Here is a 24,247-nt window from a genome sequence, read left to right on the forward strand (position 1 = left end):
TTTTCTAGAGTGAGCTAAGACCAAGAGACCTTTCTGTGGCTATAAAGTAGGACTCACAGTTAGCTCAAGTAAAAACAAAAATAAAACGTGAGAGATTTCAGTCTGCAGGAATGGATTCTGACAATAAAGACTTTGCATTTACTCTTCTCCTTGTGCCTGGGGTTTTAATTTAACACATCAATGAAAAGGCAACATTTAAAAGGGGGGGAACACCCAGCAGGACTTACTTTTATTAGTGCAATTTGTAAGAAATTACTGCATTTAATGAGAAAATCGTTAAGCATGAAAAAATGGGCTGTGACTGAAATTGTGGAGCTTAAATGGTGAGATTTAATTGGGTTTTTTAGTTATTGGTAAGAAAATAATAATAACAATAAAAAGCCGGCCAAGGCTGTGTGTATGTTGTTGAGGTGGTCAGCATTTTATATCCTTCATTCGATTTCCTGTGCCACTGGTCACCTGTGATACTGTGGCTGTGGTGGTCTCTGTGTCAGGGCCACGGACTGTTTCTGCTCTCAGAAGGGAGGCAGGCAGCTCTTTCTGCTCAATGGAGAAATTCTGGGGCAAATCATCTAAAAGGGGGAAGATCAGGGCGGAGGCAAAGAGCAGGACAGAGCTGTGTCCGCTTCACAGTCCAGCTGCTTCAAAGTAATACGTTTGCACATCATTTACGTGAAGCTTATCCTTTTTTCCTAATGCTCAGTTTCTTTTGGTGCCACCCGGTGATTTCTTTTTCCCTCAACAAATTATATTTCATTAAAGACCACAAAACTAAAATAAAATGAGGAATACCAGATTCGCCAGACCGAGAACCACAAGCATTGAGGGCAGATTCTGCCTGGGGTCTTATATCCATCGTTTTTTGGAAATAGAAGTAGAAAGGACATTTAAGAAATAAGTCAGCATATATTTTGTCATGGCAAGGAAAATATTTGGGGTAAGTTTTTTGTACTTCAGTTTTCAGAAGATGCTTTGACTTCTATGAAAGGAGAGAAGCACCATGGGAAGGGTTCAGTCACTTCCCGCTCCTCTGATTTGTCATCGCTGTCCACACAGTTGTGTGGCCGCTGTGCCCTGGGTTTCACAGGGTTAAACCTGAAGGAAAGGGAGGTATCTGTAGCTCTAAAGATGTTTCAAGTAGACATGAAAATCTCTCTCTCTCTCTTTTTTAAATGTAATTCTGGTTTTGTGGAAGTATACTTTAAATATATATATATTTTTAAATTTTATTTATTTGAGAGAGAGCATGCTGGAGAAGGGGCATGAGCAAGGGCAGGAGGGTGGAGGGAGAGGGAGAAGCAGACTCCCTGCTGAGTAGGGAGCCCAATGCAGGACTTGATCCCAGGACCCTGGGACCATGACCTAAGCGGAGGCAGACGCTTAACTGACTGAGCCACCACCCAGGTACCTCCTGTATGTGTGTGTGTATAAATAAAATTTGATATATATTGTGTATATCTATTTATATATATATTTACAATATATATACAAAATTGGCTGAGAAAAGCTTTAAGTAAATGCTTATGAACCTTTTTGGTAACTTTCTATTGAATTTCATTGTATCCTGTCATCCTCTCATTAGAAGAAAAAACCCTCACATTTTATCTTCCTTTATTATTTAAAGAATTCTTCGTTAATTTTGTATCTCCAGGATCTATCCAGTGCATAAAATGGGGCATCCATCCACCTCTATGGCTTCATAGTAACACTGTGTGGAATGGCCCCTGGATCCATTCCTCACCCTTCCCCTGTGTGTACCAGATGTGGGTGGGGGTGGGGACGGGCCAGAGCTACCCCTGCAGGTTGTATTTCCCAGCCTCCCATGACTACTGGCTTCCTACAGGGTTCAGCCCCTAGGAGACCCTGGTGGGAAATTGGTAGGAGGGAAGGAGGGAGGGAAAAGCTGGGGTGTTTCTTCCTCCCTGTCTGTGTTAGGCAGCATCTCCAGTCCTCCATGGCTTCGGCTGCCCTTGGACAGACCCATGAGTGAGCTCTAGCTGTTGCACTTCCCTCTGCTCTTTTCTCCCCCGACCCTGCACTGCCAAGGGGTGCTAAGGGCTTCTTGCTGTTCTGATCTCTGGATGACAGAACCGTTCTCAGTTGGCTTTATAGCCCTTCATCACCTATTTAACAGTTGTGCACATTACACTTCCTTTGTTAAATACTCAGAGTGATTTCTGTTCTTCTCGTTGGACCCTGACTGATAGGAACACAGCCTCTACCCACAATGACCAGTTTATATCCTGTAGTAAAGAGCCGTAAGCCTGTTGGCAATCCATCTTTGTTCTGGTTGCTTGTATTAAAACACAGACTCATTTTCTTATCACGCACATGTTTCTTACACATTTCTGGATTAAAATGGTCATTGTATTTATGTGTGCATTTACTACTGGACTACTTGCTTTGAGTTTTGTTTGCCAGTAGGTATTATTATTATTTTATTCTCTTAATTACTGACCTGACCGTATACTTATTTAAGTGCTTAATTTATATCATCATTTTTTAAGTTTGTTTTGTGAAGATGCCACTGCCATTGCATAAATCTGTTCTTAACATTTACAAATAATTTAACTGCCGACTTCTTTAAAGTGTGTACCCTTTCAGTAAGTACATGTCACAGGAGGCATTGAGATAGTGAGAAGGATTAAATTGGGAAATGTCCTGAATGATGTCTGAGTTGAGCAAAATCATTTGAGATGACTTTATAGCCCTTTATAAATAATGTGTGACAGATGAGCGAACCCACTGCTGTTTTGGCTCTGTCCGATGGAGGGGAAAGAACCCATAATAAATGACTTCCTTTCATTCTGTTAGAAACATCTTTGCAGAGAACAGTGGTAGTAAGCAAATGTCAAGTTGGAAACTGACAAGCACATGGCCCGGGGTATTTTGGCCCCTGTGACTGTACATTAAGAAGAGAGGTGATTCATTTGGGGGGATTTTCGGTGGTGGTGAATATTGTCTCTAGCGGGGGAGAGCATACATTTCAGATTAAACAAACACAAACAAAAAACCTGCCATATTCCCTATACATAACAGTTTTGTATCTGGGTTGCATTTTTTAATGTTAACACTAAAGTATTACTGAGACTAATTTTGTGTTATCCACAATCTGTACATATGTGAGATGCTGGGCTAATATATAATGCCCATATTTAAAATCTCAAAATTTAGGCCATTTTGATTTTGAAGACTCCTTGAAATAAATGACAGCCCTTGCCTAAGATGGATGGCCCTTTCAATGGCCATCTTTTATATTAGCTACTAATGAGTATTATTGAGCCTCTGACTAATTCTGAAAAGCATTTTGGTGAATTATAATTGGGGCTGTGATTTACTGAGTATGAAGACTGACAGGCCATGCCATACCCTGTAATTGATGTAGAAGCAGAGACAAGCACTGTGATGATCAGCATTTCCCTGATGTGGGGCAAGGAGGACAGGGGCTTCAAAAGCGTCCTCTAGCCAAAGTAGAATATTATTTTGTCTGCCATTTCTGGATTACTTTTATTAAAAATGGCAGGAAAACATGAAGTGCCACCAAACTTCAGAAGGGAAGTCTCATCCACATATTATTCAGGATATTCAGGATATTAAAGCATCTTCCATCACGGATATTTGCTGGTGTTAAATGGTTCATGATAGTCAGTGAACCACAAAATAGTCTGGGTAGACTGACAGAATTCAGAATCATGGGCCAGAGGCCCAGGCCACGTAACCGATGATTCCTGAAAGGGCGAAATCTGGTTCTTTGTATTCTTTGGATTTATTGCGATTTGGATATACTTATCTCTCGGTGTTCCTGAACTTCTGGAGGAAAAGACAGACAGTCTAACATATAAATCAGAAAACTCAATCCAGGGACGCCTGGATGGCTCAGTTGGTTAAGCAGCTGCCTTCGGCTCAGGTCATGATCCCGGCGTCCTGGGATCGAGTCCCACATCGGGCTCCTTGCTCAGCAGGGAGCCTGCTTCTCCGTCTGCCTCTGCCTGCCATTCTGTCTGCCTGTGCTCTCTCTCTTCCCCTCTCTCTCTCTGATAAATAAATAAAATTTAAAAAAAAAAAAAAAAACTCAATCCAGGTAGGCCCACATATACATAAGAACTTCATTCTTAAATAGAAAGTAGATCTTCACACTCCTTCTTCCTTTTCCTTATATCCCTTAACTGTGTCATTACTGCATATGGATTATTAACTTTTGCTTTATTTTAGTCTCCTGAATGCTTTTCTCTGTAAGATGGCAAATTGTGTGTGTGTGTGTGTGTGTGTGTGTTCCATCACATGTCAAGATAAAATGGGCCAAGGAACTGGCTTTTTGGTTTTTGTTTTTTTTTTTCCCCAAAGCAGCTAAGTCCCTATTTAATTGATATATGGACTTTCTAAGCTTCAGTACCTAATTCCTTGTGCTTTTTATACTCTTTTTCTTGCAGTCTTTATGTCATAGTGTTTGGACACAACACATAGCTCTCCTCTTTCATCTCTTGGCATCCGTGGCGCTATACCCTCCTGGTTTTTGCCTGTCTCCCTTACCACGTCTTCTTAGCAACTTTGTCAGCTCCCTTTCCTCTCTACGAGCTCTAAATGTTGCAGTTCCCTAAAGGCTTGGTCTTCAGCCCTTCTCCCCTGCAGTTGCTCTAGAGCCAAGCTCCATCCTGCGTTAGGACCCTCACACAGACTGTTGTCCTCTTGAGCCACCTGCCCTCCAACCTTCCCCTAGCTGATTCTTCCTCCTCCTTCCCCTCCTGTGCGGGACTCCCTGTGCTGGACCATTTGCTTCTCTTCAGACATTGTGCTTTCCCACATCTCTTCTTCATACTTCCGCTCATTCTGTTTTCTGCTCTGTGATGGCCAACTCCATTTTTCATTGCTCAGCGAAAAAGCCATGTTAATTCATGAAAATATCTTATAATCGGTCACCAGAGATTTTTAAAAATTCACATCAGCTGACATATTTCTGGATCAGTCATAGTCCTTTTCACATTTACCTCCTATTATTATTTTTGTATATGTCTTATATCTTCTTGTAGACTATCAGCTCTTCAAAGCAAGGACTTCAACCTCATGTCTTCCACAGAACATACTCCAGGGTCTTCCCTGTAACAGTCACACAGTAAATATGTACTAGGTCGAAGTAATGAAAATACTCAGTGCATAAAGAGAAACATTTACACTGTAGCTCACTAAGGTCTCTCCCTCTCATTTCAAAAGAAATGAGGAGCTGAGTCTCTCGGATTACTACCCATGGCTGATGAGTGCTGTTATTGATGGCGAGTTTGGTAGCTCTGAGTATCTTTATGTCCAGCTCATCAGAGCAAGTGGGCTGCTGTAAGTGGTGGAGAGCACCGTCAAACCCTTCTGTCACCTCACCTCTCCAAGCTGAAAACGGAGAGAGCTTCTCTTGCTTTGAGCTTCTTTGATGGTTTTCCGCTTTGCCTACTAATCAGGGCTTTGTTATTTACCTTTTTTTAAAAGACTCATCCAGACATCCTTTCTCTCCTTGGTACTGTTGGGTATTAATTCACCACTGCAGGATACATTGGTAAAGATTTCAAAAGTTGCAGGAAGTGTTTCTTTTCAAATTTGCTAAGTACTTTATTATAATGGAGATCATAATCTCTTAGTTGGTGGCAGAGATGCAGTAGTTACTGGGGATATTTTTCTCTCGCTGCAAAGTGATTATATTAAGAAATTCTTGGTCCGTTTCTTTTTTTTTCCCCAAGATTTTATTCAGTTAGCATGCAGGTGGGGGGAAGGGCAGAAGTAGAGAGAGAATCCCAAGCAGTCTCCCCGCCGTGGAGCCCGACACAGGGCTCGGTCTCATAACCCTGAGACTCTGGCCTGAGTTGAAATCAAGATTGCGTGCTCAACTGACTGAGCCACCCAGGTGCCCCACTTTGCCCAGTTTTTTAATCCTTTCCCTAGACTATAGGATCCTTAGGAAGTAAATTGATGGCACTGAGTTTCCTGTTTTTCATAAGGCATCTAACAGTGCTCAGGTCACTGTGATTCACTTAGTGGCCTCGAGCCTTTATAGGCGAGCCTTGAAAGTAGTTTCATTAGTATTGTGCATGTACCCGTTCATAATTACTATGATGCTCAGATGAGGCTGTGACTGTGGCCTCACCTTGACGGTTCAGCATAAATTGCCTACCCAGCCAGCAAATAAGTGGTTTCAGGGCATAACTGAGAGTGAGCCTTTATGCCCTGAATCTGTACATCTCCTTGGTTTGTTCTATACCAGTCGTTAAGGGTCAATTTCATTCTGCTCAGTGATTTATATTCCCTAATGACTTTGTTTCTATTTTCCTCTACTTTTTTTCCACACTGAAAAATACTTGTGTGTGGGACAGCCTCAAGTAGCAACCCATCTTAGAAACAATAACATTATTAATGTTTTTGTAGAATTTATGACATTGCTTGCTGACAGTTATTGTTTATTAAGTATTCATGGCTTGTAGAGTACTGAGCAACAGAGAGAGTATTCAGGTTCAAGGGCAGAAGATATGTAGCAATGATTCCTCGTACTAAAGGGATATTACTAAATTAAGACGAGGGCTGGTCTTTTCTAATTTGACCTCTGATTGGTAGAAGATGGCATATCCCTGGCTCATTACTCTTCTCTGTCTGGCACTGTTTGACATTTATCATGAGTGGGATCAGGGGAGAGACTAGAGGATCTATTTTCTTTGACCATATTAGGAAAGACAGTTTGGAATTACGCAATTGTCCCCTAAATTCTGGGGGAAGGGGAATAAAAACCCAATTAAAAAAAAAAAAAAACCATTTAGTGTTAGTCCCAAAATGAACATTTAGCTATAATTCTAAGCATTGTAGAAATTACATTTTATTTCTTGACAGATACCAGTAAGTATTACCCAAACTTTTCAAATACAAACTTTGGGAATCAGCATTTTGCATCTCACCTGCCCTTCCCATCCACCCCCTCTCAAAGAATAGCTTTTGTGCCTACTGACCATGAAGCTCGTGAACCCTAGTACGTACTTACAGGCACACAAAGCATATATTCTCTCTAACCAGCATCACTCCAAGTGAGGAAAGTAAATTTGTTGTCTTTTCTAGCAAGTCACCAACTAATAAATCGCATTGAGCAGTTTCTGGAAACTAATGAAACACCGTATTTTATGAAGAGCATGGACTGCATTACAGTCTTCCGGGAAGAAGCCATTCAGGTAACGCTAGCTATCCTTGCTTGCCTTCCTCTTCCTAAACGGTTAGCCATCATCTCACGGAAGACATATGGCACCCCACAAGTAAGCACAGGCTTTGCAGATCATTGTTCTCACCGTGAATAGCCGTGTTGGCCAAGAGATGCCGAAATGACTAAGTCTTTTTACTATCACTGTCATTTCTGAGGGGGTATAAAGATGGGTGGGTTGAGTGGGTTGCTTCATCTCTGGGAGTCCGCTTTTTATGACATTAGAGCCAAGGCTGCATGATTCCTACTTGGGGAACCAGGGAGATTTCCATTGTCGTCTCTGATGACCCACGCATTAAAGGACTGGCTAACTACTTTAAAGAAATTGATGGAAAATATATATTGGTATAACTATTAAGAAGGATATTATGAAGATGGGAGTAGGGATCTGGAGTGCCAGGAAAAATCAAGAATGCTGAAAATTAATTACTCAGAACCACACCCTACTTTTGATGTGGGCTTTTTGTTTGTTTTATTAGGAATTTTGAGAAAACACTGTGAAAATCTTCTGAATTATTTCTAGGCTTTTATATGTAAGCTCTAGGCAAGAGTGAACAAGTTTAAATTAGAAAGTATATTTTTAAAGTAGGCGCAGTTATAGTGTGTGTTCTCATGTGGGTGCTTAGTAAGTATTGGCTGGGTGAGTGAACAAATTCTTGAGTTGTTTAGGTTCTTACAAAGAATGATAAGAAAATGAGAAAACTGTTAAAATTAGAAGATGCAGAAGTAGATGATCCAGATGCCCTACAGATAAAGAAGAATATGGGCCAAATTAAGTCAGTAAAAGCCTAAGGATCCTGCAGGTGAAGAAGGATCTGGCAAGTTGGGAAAAGGTGGTGAAAATGTATTGCTTTTTCAGCACTGCCTCCATTAGACAGGGCACCCAGTAACACATTTGTGCCCTGTTGTCGCCAGCTGAAATTACCAGGTCACTGGATTTCTTAAAAAATAAAAATTTTTAAAAAACAAGAGAAGAGCATCAAAAGAGACTCTGGAGACTTATCAGCCACTCTTAATATAGAGAACTTTTATGCTGCAAAGCTGTACAACACACACACACACACACAAAACAGAGAAAAGGGTTTTATCATTGGGAAATGTGAATAGTGACTGGTCATTTACTCCTGTTAAGGAATTTTTAGTAGTTTTTGGTATTTTTTAAAAAGTCCCACTCTGTATTTTAGAAGCTGCATACCAACATATTTACAGATGACATAATATGCTTGACATATGCTTCCAAACAATCTCAAGGTTGTGGGGGAAGGTTGGTGTATGGGAAGGCAAGATTGGCTGATTTGACAGTTGTTGAAGCTGGATGTTGGGTATATTGAGAATTCAGGAAGCTCTTCTATTTTTGTTTGACTTTGTCCATATTGAAAGTTAAAAAGCACAGCACTGCCCCCACCCCCGAAAAAAAAAACCTGGTGCAGCTCTGAGCAGCTGTGTACCTTCCACAGATGGAGGGATTTCTGGTTCGCCGCAAACCTAGCTGAAATTTGGAATGCCAGACCAGATCTCCCATTTACCAAAGAAGGACATGATATATTTTTCTTACAAATAACGGTGGATTTGGGATACGTAGCGCTTTGTCCTGGGAGTGACTTGTTTCTGTATTTGCTCTGACCTGATGCCCTTCTGCCCCCACACGCCACCCCAGTTTTCAGAGGAGCAGCGCTTTAATGATTTCCTGAGAGCGCTTCGAGAGAAAGTGGAAATGAAACAGTTAAATCACTTCTGGGAAATTGTCGTTCAGGGTAAGGTGTCTTTTATCATTTTCTCCAAATATTTATGCTGTTTTTTTCTAAATTGAAACATAAATTACGTTGTATGGTGTGTTACGTGGCAACCTGGTGACTTTCCATGTGGATTTGGGAAAATGCTTGGGATCCAGTGAATGAAAATAACAAGGCTTAGAAGCAAGCTTAATGAACATAAATAAAAAGTGATAAATAGTGAACATGTAGGTCCTATCTTAAACGTGCAGCATGACCCATTTCCAAGATGGTACCTTTTCTATTAGTTGGAAGAACCCGCGTGGGCAAACATTGCCCCCTTTCTCAGATTCTTAGACCCTTCTATCCTGCCGGACCCACAGCACTAACACTGACCTCACCCACATTTTGCCCTTCCTACCACCTTTCGTGAGCATGTTCTTGGGCTTTCCATATCAGCAGACGAGCATCTTCGTGCACCAAAGCCATTCCCTCACTTATTCACAGAGACCAGTGCAAACTTAACCTAGAAAGAGGGCAACACACACTCTTTCAGTGTTAGACTTGATGTTGGATTTCCTTCATGCCTTGTGCCCGGTTTTTTTCACCTGACTTGATTTTCTTTCAGAACCAAGTATAAGATACTACCTATTAAAAATACCTCCTATGAAAACAATGATGTTGAAGATTATGAAACTTTTCACTTGAAGTAGGGCCCTCAGATTAGTTTGAACCTGTCTTTCTGGGCAAACTCTGTAAAAAGGAGTTGCATATCTGTCTATCCAGCTTCTAAGGGGCAGCGTTTCATCACTCAGGCAACTATTTCCCTGACAGTTAATTTTTTAGCCCTTTAACTTCTACACTGGGGAGCAAAAGCAATTAGAATAGGTGGTGAATGGGACTTACTCAAATCACTCTGGTGTCTCTGCTGCCAGCCTAGTAGATGAAGGAGATTGGTTTTGGTATTTATTGATTGCCTCCAGCATATTGTTGGCTGAAAGGAAACTTACAGGACATACACAAGGTACGCATTTTCTGAGAGCTTATATCCTGTTGAGAGAATACACATGACCTGTGCCATTTCTAGGTACAAATGGATGTTAAATGTATATGCTTTTCTGAAAGTGTATCATGCATCAGCCATTTGAGGCAGAAGAAAATCTTAGGAAGAAGAGAAAACTAAAGGGTAGATTTTCTATCCTTGATTTGCTCTCACTGAGCTAAAATTGATGTATGTGCTAAATGATAGACATAACCATTGTGAGAGCATGTTTCCTCCCAGCTGGGGCCTCTTGCCATTCCATCAGTAGCTGGTAACATTACTAGAAGTCAAAATGTCTGCAGATTCCTATATTGGGTATCTAATGGGTTTGGGCCAAAGTATATAGTCGTTCACTTATTTATTTACTAAGCTTGTCCATGCCTACATTGATGGGAATTGAAAGATGAATAAAACCCATTCCCTGCCCTTGAGAAAAGTATGGTCCATTAAGAGAGAGAACATGTGTACACATAGTTTATACAAGGTAAGATATGATGACAGCCATGTCAAAGGCATAAACAAAGTGAGCTAAAAACTCTGAAGGAGAGATTTAATCAGGGAAGACTTCATGCAGCAGGTAGCCCTTGAGATGTGGCCTTCATTTTACAGAGGCTAAGTAGGAAACAGGATACTATAAGATGGAAGGAACAGTGTGAGTTAAGTGCCTTCACAGACTTCATTTCTATAGAGAAGAGCACCTGTGGAGTTTTAAAAATCTCTAATGGGAAGATTGGGGGGTGGGTGATGGAGAGGAAGGTACGATTAGGATTGATTCTTTGCACTGAGATTTCACTCTGTGAATTACTTTTTAGATGGAATTACTCTGATCACCAAAGATGAAGCCCCTGGAAGTTCCGTCACAGCTGAGGAAGCCAAAAAGGTATTGCAGAATAACACCATCTTTAGATGAAGTATTGTAATGAATATTATTTTCTTGATGCCCATTCCTCCTTAAAAATTTTAAATTTTAAGAATAACTGAACTAGTGTACTCCCAGCATTCTTAATTGACCAATTGGCCAGTTCCTTTTCCTTCAACTGCAGTGTTTTTGTAGGAGAAATTGTAAACTCCCTCAGTCTTCCAAAGACTGCAGTCCTCATTCTAGAACTCACCCGGAACCACAGTGTCATTAGCTCTAGAGCTCCTGAAGTCCTTAGTGCGTACCAAGAATAGCCGAGACCTTGGTAAAGGCTGTGAAATCCAGGTAGTCCAGTGATTCCCACAAGGCCACACTTCAGTCACCTGGGGAGCTGTCATTTAAGAAGTACTGATGACCAGGCCCCGCCCCCAAAGATTCTGGTAGTCCAAAATGGAGTTCTGGGGGCAGGGTTTGAGTTCTTAAAGCCCCTCAGGTGATTATAATGTTAAGCAAGATAGAGACCCTCCTATTCCAGAGTAAGGCACGTCCATAGGTGCGTTTAGTAAGACTCATGTATTGACACAAGTAGACCAAGGTCTTCCCTGTCTGAACCGGATTCAGCTGTGAGTCAAGTACATTTGGCTATTGAGTTTAGTGATCTTTCATTATACCTCGGATTTGTGATGACAGTTAAATAAAATAGAGTACCTCAAGAGTGTATGGTTCAGGTGCCTGGGTGGCTCAGTCGTGAGGCGTCTGCCTTCAGCTCAGGTCATGATCCCAGGGTCCTGGGATCGAGCCCCACATCAGGCTCCCTGCTCAGCGAGAAGCCTGCTCTTCCTTCTCCCATTCCTCCTGCTTGTGTTCCCTCTCTCGCTGTGTCTCTCTCGGTCAAATAAATACATAAAATCTTAAAAAAAAAAAAGTATATGGTTCATAACACTGAACTTCAGGTACGGTTTCTAACTGAGCCAGTCCTACTGGGACAGCACCCAGCAGCTGTCAGTCATGGGCTAAAGCCTCAGCCGTCTGCTAGGCATTGTGCTGGGTAATAAGACAACACTCCTGCCCTCTAGAAACTCACTGTAGGCTTGCAGAGGAAGATAACGGAGATTCAAAAACTTAACTACACATGCTCACAGAGAGTTTGGTCTGGGCTGGCGGACAGGAGTCTGTTAAGGGAGTGAGGGAATGGCAGGAACAAGGCTAGAAGTATTCAGCTTAGGGCGAAATTCAGGCCACATTTAAAAATGCCTTATAGTTTCAACTCAAAAAGGCATTTGGCAGAAACCATAGTATTTTTTGGGAAAGAAGTTAGATTATATGAGAATTTGTATTAACTATACTTTGCCTGGCAGAAGCATTTTGTTAAAGAACATATATGGTCCCTGCTTTCAGGAAGTAAAATCCTGGAATTTTAGAAGCACACACTAACATGCTGATGATTGTCTCAGAAGGGGCTCCACTGTGTCCGTACCCTCTCCCACCAGTCAGGGCTATAAATATATCAGTACTCGAGAGGATGTCATTTAACTGCTTGATTTTATTTGTTTGTTACTTCATACAATGGCATGATAATGTTTCCCCTTGGAACTGGAGTGTATCATCCAGTGCTCTCCAGAGGGAAAGAACCAATAGACTATATATATGGATGTGTGTGTGTGTGTGTGAGTGGGTTGGGAAGAGATTTATTTATTTTAAAGAATTGGCTCGTGAAATTGTAGAGACTGGCAAATCTGAAATTCGTAAGACAGGCCAGCAGGCTAGAAATTCAGGCAAGATTTCCATGGTACCGTCCTGAGGCAGGTTTCCTTCAGCTGATTGAATGAGACCCACCAATATGACCAAGGGTCATCTTCACTTCAGATCAGCTGATTGTAAATGTTAATCGTATCTACAGAATACCTTCACAGCAACATCCAGACTAGGGTTTAGCACCACAACTGGGCACTGTGGTCCAAGCCAGGTGGACACATAAAATTAACCATCACTTAGCATGAAGGCTTATCAGTTAGCTTTTGCTAAACAAGTAAAATAAGTCAAGACAAATAATTTAGTTTATTTTTAATTTTTTAAAAAGATTTTATTTATTTGAGAGAGAAAGAGAGCTCAAGCAGGGGGAGGCCCAGGGGGAGAAGCAGACTCCCCAGTGAGCTGGGAGCCCGATGTGGGGCTCGATCCCAGGACCATGAGATCATGACCTGAGCTGAAGGCAGTCGCCTCAACTGATTGAGCCACTCACTTGCCCTCGTCATTATTGCATTTAAAAAATTGTCACCGAGGTGAGAGTTAAGTACATGTTATTGTTATTGAAGGAAGATGAGAGCAGCGATCTAAAAAAGGTTGTATTTTTCCTCTCGGCAGTGTAGTGCATCTTAACCAAAGGTGTCATAGCTAAGTGAGTCCAGAATAGTAGAGAGGCAAGAAATCTAAGAAGGGATGATGTGCTTCTTGCAAATTGTCTGAGGCTTGTTCTGTGCTGCAAAGGCAGTGTCTTCTTTGGAACTTCAGGACACAGAGCCTAACCGTGGGGAATTGTGCTGTCCATTCAGCCGCAGAGAGACTTTGAGTTAATGACGAGGTTTGGGGTGGTGTCCTTGAGTGGTTCCAGTGTCAGCGGCACTGATTTCAGTTGGTCGTAATTGAAGACAGCTCTGAGAACTTGTCATCTTTTTTCTTTCCAAAACATTTATTTTGTTTATCAGGGGGGAGACATAATCCTTTGTATCAAAAATGTTTTTGACTGGCACCTGTAGGTTTTTGGAGTGAAGTGTGGAAGAGAGTGTGCACACGTCGGGGGTGATGGGGACAATCACTGGGGGCGAGTCTGGCTCAGAGCAGCCCTCTCCATGTGGTTTCCAAGAGAGAGGACACACCTCAGCCCGCTCAGGGAGGGGAGTCCCTTCTGACAGTGCACTGCAGTAGATCGCCTTCAAAGGAGGCGTTTGTCAAGTTTGGTCGATCCCCATAAAATCAGTTAAGGAAACCTGACTATAATCGAGGTTGAAGAGCAGTACTCACAGCCCATTTCAAGTCTTCCAAGACACTTACGTAAGTTATTTAAAGTTAGCAAGCTGTCAAATTATCTGTATTAAATGTTGATGATTTGAAAGGAAATAATTATTCAGAGATGTCCATTTTAAATGAAAATTAGATCATAACTTTACACTTGCACCTCTTAAAGAGGGCCATTTGTCTTTGGTGTATTCTAGAAAATAGAATTTATGACTCTGAGAAAATAGATTTTATGACTGAGAAATCTAGGTAAGTCAGTCCTGCTACAGAAATAGAAATTTCTTCCACGATGTAAGTTTTAAATAGCCACGTTCTTTTAAATTCACTGACCGCTCTCACTTCATTTTGAAGCCTGGACATAACCATGATGCCATTTTCACATTTTTATTGTCGCTGTAACCTGTCCATTCTTTCACTTCACTTTTTCTGTTTCTGTTTGTTCCTGTTAGACGCACCATTAGCACTTGGTGTTTGGTAATCTCGTTACTGTTTTCACGGCATGGCTCTGCGGTGGACTTGTGCCGTGTGGCTAATCCTGGCACATTCCAGGAGCATCCGGAAGGTTCTTTGCCTCAGGCCACCATCAGTAAAACACCTGAACTGGTGGGAGGTTAGAAGAGGCTGATTTATCATTTGAAGTTTATCTTCTTCATCAAAGAATTTTTTCTTTTCCTTTTTAAAATAAGTTTCTACTTGCTAACCTGTGTTAGGGTTAGTACAGTGACTCTCAACCAAGAATGATCACACAGGGGCTGCTACTGACTCCTAGTGACCAGAGGCCAGGGATGTTGGGAAACCGAACAGCCCCCACGTCAAGAATTATCTGGCCCAATATGCTGATAGTGATGTTAGGAAGCCCTGGGTTAGAAGAATTAAAACAAGCCAGATCCTTAACTCAGGCAGAGGAAATTGGCTTAAGTTGTATATAATTTTATTCAGCTGGAAAGAATTCTAATGATCTTCTAAAGGAGTTTTTATTTTTAAAACTAAAGCTTACGGGGGGGCCTGATCTCTGAAACAGAGAAAGGGGCTGCTCCTCAGTCGGTGGGTGGTGGGAGCGGCGGGGTGGGATTACCCAGGAACAGAACCTGAAAAACACTGATCTAGCCCAAACTCCGTATTTTGCAGATGAAGAAATTGAGGGCCCCGAGAAAGAAAATAACATGGCTGAGATCTCTTAGTAAGTCCCTGGCGAGGAGTCTTGTTCTAGGACTGACCTTGGGTCCTCCATTCTTTTTACTCCATAGTAATAGCACAGAGGGGAGAGAGGACTAGCCTTGTGGCTTTGTTGTATTGTACTTCACAGGATCCCAAGGGGCCAAGCTGTATCTAAATAATCATTTGATTTGAACTTGGAAGGGGGGCAGGTATCTTTTTAGCACCTGTTTTCCTGGTGGCTGCCCAATCTGGCCTTCTTTATTGTTGTTGACATTGATTTTCCCCCGCAGCCTCATAGGTCATAGGAGTTTAGCAGTCTGGTCATTTTACAGACTCCATCTAGAGAGGTGACGTTGACTTGCAGTGTCTCCTGGCAAGTTGATGGCTGGCAGAATTGACTCGAATCAAGAGCCCTGCCGTCCGAGGACAGTCCTCCTCCTGCCACACCATGATGCCACCTCTCCGTGCCTCCACCTTAGAATGCTACCAGCCACATCTACACACGGGAAAGATGCTCGGGGTCCCTCTCGCAGGAGTGCACCCGGCTTTCAGTGTGTGAGTTTGTAAGAGATCTTCGAAGTCTTGTGAGGGTTACAACATAAAGTTCAAGAATCATTTCTTGAGATCAGTTTTCTTTAACTACTGTCTTCCGTTGACCCCATGATATTTTTTCTTTGCTCTTTTCCACTCTCCTTCTCTGCCGTAAATCTCCAGTGGAGTTGTTCTGAATGCTAATTCAAGGAAAAGCAATAAGGAAAGTACCGCAATTTTACCTCATATTTGTTTAGAGCTTGATACTTTTTTAAAATTTAATTTAATTTTTTGTGTGTATATTCCAAAATTCATTGTTTATGTACCTCACCCAGTGCTTTTAATATACAATTTTATAAAAATACTGTTGAGGTAGAACATAACATGCAATAAATGCACGGATCTCAAATGTGTAACCTGGTAAAGCCCACAGCTGTGGGCGTTCGCCACCCAGATCGAAATACAGAACGTTTACGTCTCTCTGGAAGCCTTCACAGTCAGGAAGCCCCGGCCGCCGAGGTTACCACTCTTCCGACACGTGTCACTGGAGAGCAGTTTTGCCTATCCTTAACTTTATTCATTCATGATGTTAGAGTTGTTCTTTCTGTATTATGACTATATACTACTCCCTTTTATGGTTATACCACAATGTATTTATGCAGTCTCCTGATAATGGGCATTTGATTGTTTCCACACTTTGGCAATTATGAGTAAAAATGCTGTAGATACTTTTTTTTAAAGATTTACTTATCTGTTTTAGAGAGAGAGGGAGAAAGAGAGCAGGGGAAGGGGCAGAAGGAGAGAGGGAGAGAGAATCTCAAGCAGATTCCCTGCTGAGGTCAGAGCCTGACATGGGGCTCAGTCCCATGACCCTGAGATCATGACCTGAGCCAAAATCAGGAGTCAGACACCTCACTGACTTAGCCACCCAGGTGCCACTAAAAATGCTATGGATATTCTTGCACCTGTCATTTGGTGGACATGTATTGGGCATTTTCCTAGGAATTGGAACATACAATCTACAATATGACAAAGCAAGTTTGCATACTTTATTTCGTCTGAGACTTGCTATAACCCCATGCGATAGGGTGAGTAGTAGTAGTCTTATTTTGTTAATTATAGAAAGGTCAAGCAGCTTGCCCAGGGTTACTGAGGAACTGACACAGCTAAGGTTAGGGTTTTGTTCTCCTACACTAAGTTGTAGGATTTCTCTCCTGTGCAATGCTGCCTTTATAACACTGAACATTGAACTCAGAAGTATGTCCTTTTAGACAAAATACATGCAAACAGACTTGTCCTTCCTGATGCTTTTATATGTCTGAATTATGGGAAAGTCTTTGGAATCACCTGATAGTGTCAGAGTCAGCCCAGTGGAAACCATGTGATTTTAATTTGGGATTGGTAATGATCTGAGCATGAGGTGATTGTTAGTTTTTAGTCTTCTGGAGGGATTAGACGGAAATTTCTATACAGGTGTTATCGACTCCATTTCTCTGCTTGTATCCAGGATCGTACTTTAGTGTGCTTGCAAAGTAATAGTTCATCCATTTCATAAAGCTCTCCGAGTAAGGACACTCTTTCTTGGTAACCCCAAGTAAATCCTGGTGGTTTGAGGAAGGAGGAGTGTGTCACACAAGTGTCCTTTCTGTTTGTTCTCGACTTCTGAGCATTGCAGAGGGAAAGAACACAAGAGAAGATGAGAGCTGGCTCCTGCCCCTTCTGGCTGCATTCAGAGAATCTGCTGCTGTTATTGAGAAAGCAGGCCAGCCACTGAATTCTCTGCTGTATCTCTAGCTTCCCGTCACACTGCACAGCCTGCAAATTACTTGCAGTTAAAAACTGATGAAGAGGAGTGATATGTGTAAGGGATCAGCCTTGCCTGGGGCTTTGAGGAGATAACCAATGGCGGCCCAGCTCTTAGCCATCATTTGCTTACACAGAAGTACGGAGCAGATCTGCCAGGAAAATCACTTGCAGTTGTTTAGAACTTGATGGAAGTGAGAGTTTGCCTGCTGCTGCTCCTGCCTTCCTAGGACCTTAGCCTAGTCTCCAGTATGTGCCGTTGTGTTTAACTGTATGTAGCACGGTCACACTGTGCAGACAGCCCTGTCCTCATTCATCTGGCAGCTGGGAAAGGGGCTCTGCGGTGAGGAGGGGATGGAGTTGGGGGCTTGTAGAGGCTGTGTGCCAGGAAACGTTAGGGATTTCCTGGATTGGGACCTACCATGCCTCCTCTTACCAGCGATGATAAAGGATGTGGTGGATGGCAGAACTGCTGAGCCCAGGGATTTTGTCGGTCTTCAGAAGGTGCTCAGTGGGTTAAAGCCTCCTCCTTCGGCTCAGGTCATAATCCCAGGGTCCTGGGATCGAGCCCCACATCGGGCTCTCTGCTCGGCAGGGAGCCTGCTTCCTCCTCTCTCTCTGCCTGTCTTTCTGCCTTCTTGTGATCTCTGTCAAATAAATACATAAAATCTTAAATAAAAAAAAAAAGAAGAAGAACAAAGTAAAAACCACTTTTAGTAATGATAATTAGGATCACAATCTAGAGTTTCTTAGATATCTTGGAATCAAGGCAAGAACAGAGTTTAATCTTTAGACATACACCACATGCAAATACATGTGTGAATAATTTTTCTGTACTTAGCCCTCAGATATCTTTATTAATCATCAGCCAAAGTGAGTAAATAGGATTAGTGATACAGAAGCTCCTTTACAGTTCTGTTGCAGACTAGACCTCTCCACCCCCCTTGCTCGCCTTTCCTGCCTCTCATACCATTGATTCCCAGTGTTGGGCATGGTCCAATGTAAGGTCAACAGGGGCTATGGAGAGATCCATAAATGTCCTTAGAAGGTTAATTCCTTGCTCTCTCAGTCAAAACTGTAGTTAATGAATGGTGAGGTGGTTTTGACTGAGGGAAAACAAAGTCCAGGAGGGAGGTTGAGTCAAAAGCAAACCATCATGGCCATGTCCGCGGTTCCAGTTCTGCCAGTACAGCGTCCACTGTTGCCTCTTGTTCCCTGTGTGCGTGAGTTTCTGGACACGAGGGACAGAAGGACCTGCAGCACTGGCTTCCTGAGACTTGCTGCACAAGTCTGCACTTGAGACTTGAGATTTGCGCTTGAGACTTGCGGCACTGGAGCCTAATGTTTAAGAGAGACATGAGTTCACAGTTTGTCAGAGACCTATTTTAACCTATTTGTGAGGTTTCAGAGGCCTCAGTGGTGTCCATTGTATCATAACAGGAATGTACAGGGAAGGCAGTTCTTGCCATGTTTTCATGCTGAGGTAGTGAGAAGAGTAGAACTACACCTTTCCATCCTGGGTGGAGGCAGCTGCAGGGGAGCAGAGGGGGCTGGGGGGCTGGAAAGCTGGCTCACTGTGTGCGTGCTCCGTGCACATGGACCTGAGGAATGCTGACAGGGAGCGGGATGCCCCCCCTTCCAGCTCACCCCTTTAAAAACACTCCTTCAGGTTTGGCTCTGCTGCCATTTCAGATATGATACGGAAGGTAGATCACCTTCAGGTGTTAGATAAGTGGCTCACAAAAACCTAGCTCTTATATGCAGTGACTATATGCCTTGAGGAAAGGAGACCCCACTGCTATTTCTTGGAGGGACAGGACAGAGAGCAGAAGTGTTCAGATGATTTTCAAGGGCACCCAGTACCCTTTTAAAACCTGAAATTCATCCCTAGATCCTTGCAGACTTCAATTCAAGGCCCTTGCTTTTCTGCACATCTGCTGTTTAGAAGCTCCGGGTCTTGAATACTAATGCTGAGCAGAAGCATGCACTAGAAACTTCCTCATCCACCTTCCTTTTCATATATTAACTAACACTGTTGGAAGGATTTCCAGAAAAGGAATTGTCCAGCCTCCTAAAAGCTCCCCCATTTTTGTGTTTCACATCATTTATAGGAAGTCCTTCCTTTTGTCCTCGGTAGAGTTGAGGAATGAGATTCTAATTGCTGAGTTCAAACACTTGATTCTTAGGCTCCTTTCAGGAGAGACCAAGACATACTGGTTTGGGGAGTCTGGTTCTTTTCCTAACCCTAATGAGCACACATATCCTCTGTGGAAGCAGAAATGGCAATATTGGGTGTCCTCTGCACCTGGTCTGGGCCCTCCATGGGGTCACTGCCTTGGCGAGCCATGTTTCCTCCCTCTTCACAAGAGGGAATGGGTGACTCACTTGGTGACGAGTGAGTGTGGGCTATTCAACTTCGAAATCATTCTTCTCCTCCAGGGCCAGAGGAAGGCTTGGTTTCTTTGAGGCCATTGCAGTGACACTTTGGGGATGAGTGGGTCTTCTTAGATCTGCCTATGGCGCTGCTAGGAGACAGTGCCCTCCATCCAAAGAGGCAAAAATGTCACTGTGGTGTCCCTGACTTTCTTTTCACAGTTCCTGGAGCCTAAAGGAAATCCAAAAGAAGACACAGCAGCCGTATTTGCAGAAGGTGGTGACGTGGATGATTTAGTAAGTGCTTTTAATACATACCAGGTGTTCTCTGGATTGACATCGCCCGAGCCATAAACACAGCCACAGCGCTGCTTACCGTGGACTTGTTTCTTGTTTGGGTTTTAATTGCTGACACACCAGAAGCTCCCTCCACTATTATTTATTGCCATTATAAATGTAATCAGATAGGTAATTTCATAATGGAAATTCCTGTGCTTTCTGGTTTCACTTATATTGTTCATTCAGCTTAATCCTCTCCTGTGAAGGACTGGAAAGAGCTGGCGAGGCCATTCCTTTAGTAGCAGAATGTCATAATTTACTGAAATTGCTCTCAACCCAAATAAGCAATACAACATGCAGTTTGTGTGGGTTGACAAATAAAAACAGCCTTTCAGAAGCCTAATTCTTGAATGTTCTCAATTAACTTAATGTAAACAAAATTGGTTGATAGGCGTTTGGGGGTTTCTGGACCTTCTCACGCCACGTCTGGGTGCCTGGGAGGCAGTGTAAGTGTTGGCTTTGTATCCATCTTTCACGGGTGGAGACTTCCTGCCTATAAGCCTCACGTGACAGCTGATTCCAGTAAACACTCTTAGTCCTTTTGTGGAGAAATCCTTAGCTGGTAACGAGATACTTGGTATTTAATGCCTACAATAGGTAGCAGCGAGTCGGTGCGCAAGCCCAGCTCTGCCACTGGTGAGGACAGCCATTGTTGTTAAATGGTCTCCCACCGGAGAGGCAGTGGTCCAGAGTTGGCTCCTTTCTAAAAGTGTTGTTTTTGTTCACAGCTGGACTTGATCTAGGTCGTGGCTGCGTGGGGAATCTACGAGAGTTGCCATCGCTATTACGCTGGGAGCTGTGTCCAGAGGAGGCCCTTCAAGGGGAACGGGAAGCTCTGGAGCTGGTCCCCATAGGTCATGTGGAAGTGACTCTCCTAACTCTCTGGAATGAATATTTACATATGTAAGGGATAATTTCAGTCCCATATACGTTTATAAAGAATCCTTGTTATTTTCTCTTCGGTGTATTATTTCTTTTGTGGTCTTTATTGATCTCAGTGTATAATGCCCGTACTTTGAAGTTTCTGGAAAATGGATTTCCTCCTGACCTGGTATGTTGGTGAGGATTGCGGCCCCCATGAAGCTGTCTTGTCCACAGCTATGGCTTGTCACTGGTGAGTTCCTCAGTTCTCCCCCAGAGGTAGAGTCCTCGGTTGGATCCTCCAGCGGCAGTCACAACGGTGCTGATCCAACGGTGGCATTAGTTTCTTACCAGCAGAAGGGTGCGTTTGGGAAATCATGGCTAAGGGCTGGCTCTCTCTCTTTTTTTTTTTTTTTTTTTTTATTTATTATTTTTTTTATTTTTTTTTATTTATTTTTTATTTTTTTTTTAATTTTTTTATTTATTCATTTGATGGAAAGAGATCACAAGTAGGCTGAGAGGCAGGCAGAGAGAGAGAGGAGGAAGCAGGTTCCCCGCTGAGCAGAGAGCCCGATATGGGGCTCGATCCCAGGACCCTGGGATCATGACCTGAGCTGAAGGCAGAGGCTTTAACCCACTGAGCCACCCAGGTGCCCCTCTCTCTTTTTCTTTAAGCCTTTGAGTCCCTACATTACGTCAGCTGTGTGTATAGGTGGTTTCCTTAAGCAGGGCGGGAGGGGGTAGCACCACTGCCCCACGTATTGAGCTGTGGCAGTGCTCTCATGAAGAAACGACACCCTTTTGGTCCAGCATCTGACATATCAGCAAACCCTAAAAAAGAAAACAAAACAAAACGCAGAGGTTCACCCCCCTAGTTAGGATTTTATCATTTCATTACTGCCTACTTACCATCTCACAGAGAGAAGGTATGGTTGTGTTCTTCTTCTTTTCTTCTTCCTTACTGTCCCATTCTTTTCCATTTCTACACGAGTCTCTTTTCCGCTCTGTCTGGGTGATGTTTCCTTTCTTAAAATAAGAAAATAGCAAAACCCCCCTTTGTCCCCCAGACCTCATTCCTTCCCTGAGTTCTCACTCCTTCCCTTGGTATCCCAAACTCCACGATGCCCAGTCTCCCTTATCCTCTGCACCCCTGTAAACAGTCACTGCTTCCCTTCATTTTGCAAAGGTTATATTAAAGGTATAAATGGCTGGATATAAGTATAAATAAATGGTTGTCACTCATTATGTGAAAGAATTTTTCAGTGCTGTGCTGGGGAATTAGAGATCCTCTAATTAGAGACCCTCTATGCATTGCTTAAAAACAACCCTCCACAACAGAACATTGTTCAGTCAGCTGAGTTGAGAGAGGAGTGGTTCACTTGAGCCTCTAGGACACCCCCTCAATACTGTGCACACCTTAGCCAGTCTTTTTTTTTTTTTTTTAAGATTTTATTTATTTATTTGACAGAGAACACAAGCAAGGAGAGCGACAGAGGGAGAGGGAGAAGCAGGCTCCCCGCTGAGCAAGGAGCCTGATGAGGGGCTTGATCCCGGGACCCTGGATCACGATCTTGAGCCAAAGGCAGCTGCTTAACCAACTGAGCCACCCAGGTGCCCCCACCTTAGTCAATCTTGATACCAGGTGTCCATTTGAAGCAACCCCCATGAAGGATGCCATCTGTATCTTACTGTCTAGTTGCGTGGTTGGAGCCCAGGAGATGTTTGTGACTTGGACAGATCTGAACCGTTTTGTATGAAGAGGGAAAACTTTGTACTCTAAAGTCTGTATTATGCTCATCGGATCCACCTGGGGGTATGAATGAGGTCAGTGGGTATGGCCTGATAAGATTGAATCACTGGTCTTTGGCAGTTTGCGAAGTTCCCTCTTGGAGACAGCCCTTCTGTCTCCAGCCCTTCAGACCAGGAAGAGTTTGAATCCTGTTAGTCCTTTAGATCTGATACTTGCTGATTTGTGTTGTGCATTGTGGGATTATTTGTGCTTCTCTAGCCCCACTTTTACCTAAATTATCCAAATACCTGAAGAAAGAGGTGCATTTAACACTCTAGGGAGAGAAAGGATAAAATTAGCCGTGCAGTGTCTGAATCCATGTTCTGTAGGCATAGTGTACGGGCTGTGTGTCTTCAGTCAGAGCACACCCACGTGAGGAACAGCATGCGTGATGTTCCGGTTGGGCGCCCCGAGGTCCCATTTCCCTGAGACGAGTTTTGCAGATCTGGAGAACTCCCTGGCGTTCTGACCGCTGTGACCTAGAGAGCAGCAAGTGGTAATACAGGATCGTCTGCCAGCCATGGCTAGGCCTCGGAAGCCTGTCTGTCCCACAGATGATAGGTTTGCGTGGCGGTCAGAAGTCACAGGCCATCATTCCTGCCACCTTTGGTCTTCTGTGGCACCAACACATACTGACTTAGAGAGGAGGTGGAGATAAAGGAGGGGACTCCCCACGGCCCCTCAATCACAACCCAAATGCCCCCTCGAGGGTACATGCTGCCCCCCTGTTAAGAACCACTTCTAAATGTTGGGAGTTTGATTGCCACTTAATTTACATAAAAAACTAGAATCTTGGAAAATTATTTAGAAAACCATGTTGAGAATAGGCTTTTTTTTTTTTTTTTTTTTTTAAACCTAGTCCCTGATGGCTTTGAAAATAAGTGCACACGTACATATTTCTGTTTGGAATATGTTCGGTGGTAATGACTTGTCTTTGCAGCTGATATGATTTAAGCAACAGATTTTCTGTTTGGTCCACTGTCTCCCCTTGGCCCCCTTTGCTCCCAGTATTGTAGGTTCAGAGCCCAAGCTGGTCACTCGTTTAGAGTCGCTGCCCGGAGGGGATGCAGCATGGGTAGGGAAAGACACTAGGCTAGCCCAGATCTGAAATCGGTTCTGCCTCTGGTGCGTGCTGTCTGACCTTTGTCATTGTGCCCGACTGGTTACCGGCCTCAGAGCATGCCTATGAGCGAACTTTTGTAAACTGCAACATGCTTTATTCAGAAAAAGCCTTATGGTCTTATGAAAACCAAAATAGAGGGTACGGGCAGAACTTTTGAGTAGGTCCGCCTTCCTGTCTTTATTTCTGTCTTCTTTCTTTTAGAACCTTGAATATACCAGCGCTAAGTTTCATAATTATCTGTTGCTGTTTTATTTAGGCTTTCTTTCTAGTTATTACATGAAAATTACAGTCTCAGTGTGATTAAGGTAGGGGGTTAGAGCCCAGGGTAAGTGTTGATGGTCTGGTAAGGTAACCATGTGTACCAGTTTACTTGGGCATTACTGTCCCGACGTCATCATCATCATCTTCTTCATAATGCCCTTTTTC

The 24,247-nt window shown here is 43.0% G+C and overlaps 1 protein-coding gene across 1 annotated transcript in view; it reads left to right on the plus strand.

Annotated features, from left to right (window-relative positions):
* The window catches only part of XRCC5 (X-ray repair cross complementing 5), an 89,399-nt gene extending 68,393 nt beyond the window's left edge, over positions 1 to 21,006 (plus strand). Inside the window, exons 17-21 of the mRNA XM_032354738.1 lie at positions 7,081 to 7,190; positions 8,874 to 8,970; positions 10,783 to 10,850; positions 19,932 to 20,006; positions 20,777 to 21,006. Coding sequence (XP_032210629.1) covers positions 7,081 to 7,190; positions 8,874 to 8,970; positions 10,783 to 10,850; positions 19,932 to 20,006; positions 20,777 to 20,791 — 365 coding nt within the window. The 3' untranslated portion in view covers positions 20,792 to 21,006. The remainder of the gene's footprint in view (positions 1 to 7,080; positions 7,191 to 8,873; positions 8,971 to 10,782; positions 10,851 to 19,931; positions 20,007 to 20,776) is intronic.
* The last annotated feature ends 3,241 nt before the right edge of the window (positions 21,007 to 24,247 follow it).

Source organism: Mustela erminea, chromosome 8 (genome assembly GCF_009829155.1).
Source record: "Mustela erminea isolate mMusErm1 chromosome 8, mMusErm1.Pri, whole genome shotgun sequence".
Classification (NCBI taxonomy): Eukaryota; Metazoa; Chordata; class Mammalia; order Carnivora; family Mustelidae; genus Mustela; species Mustela erminea.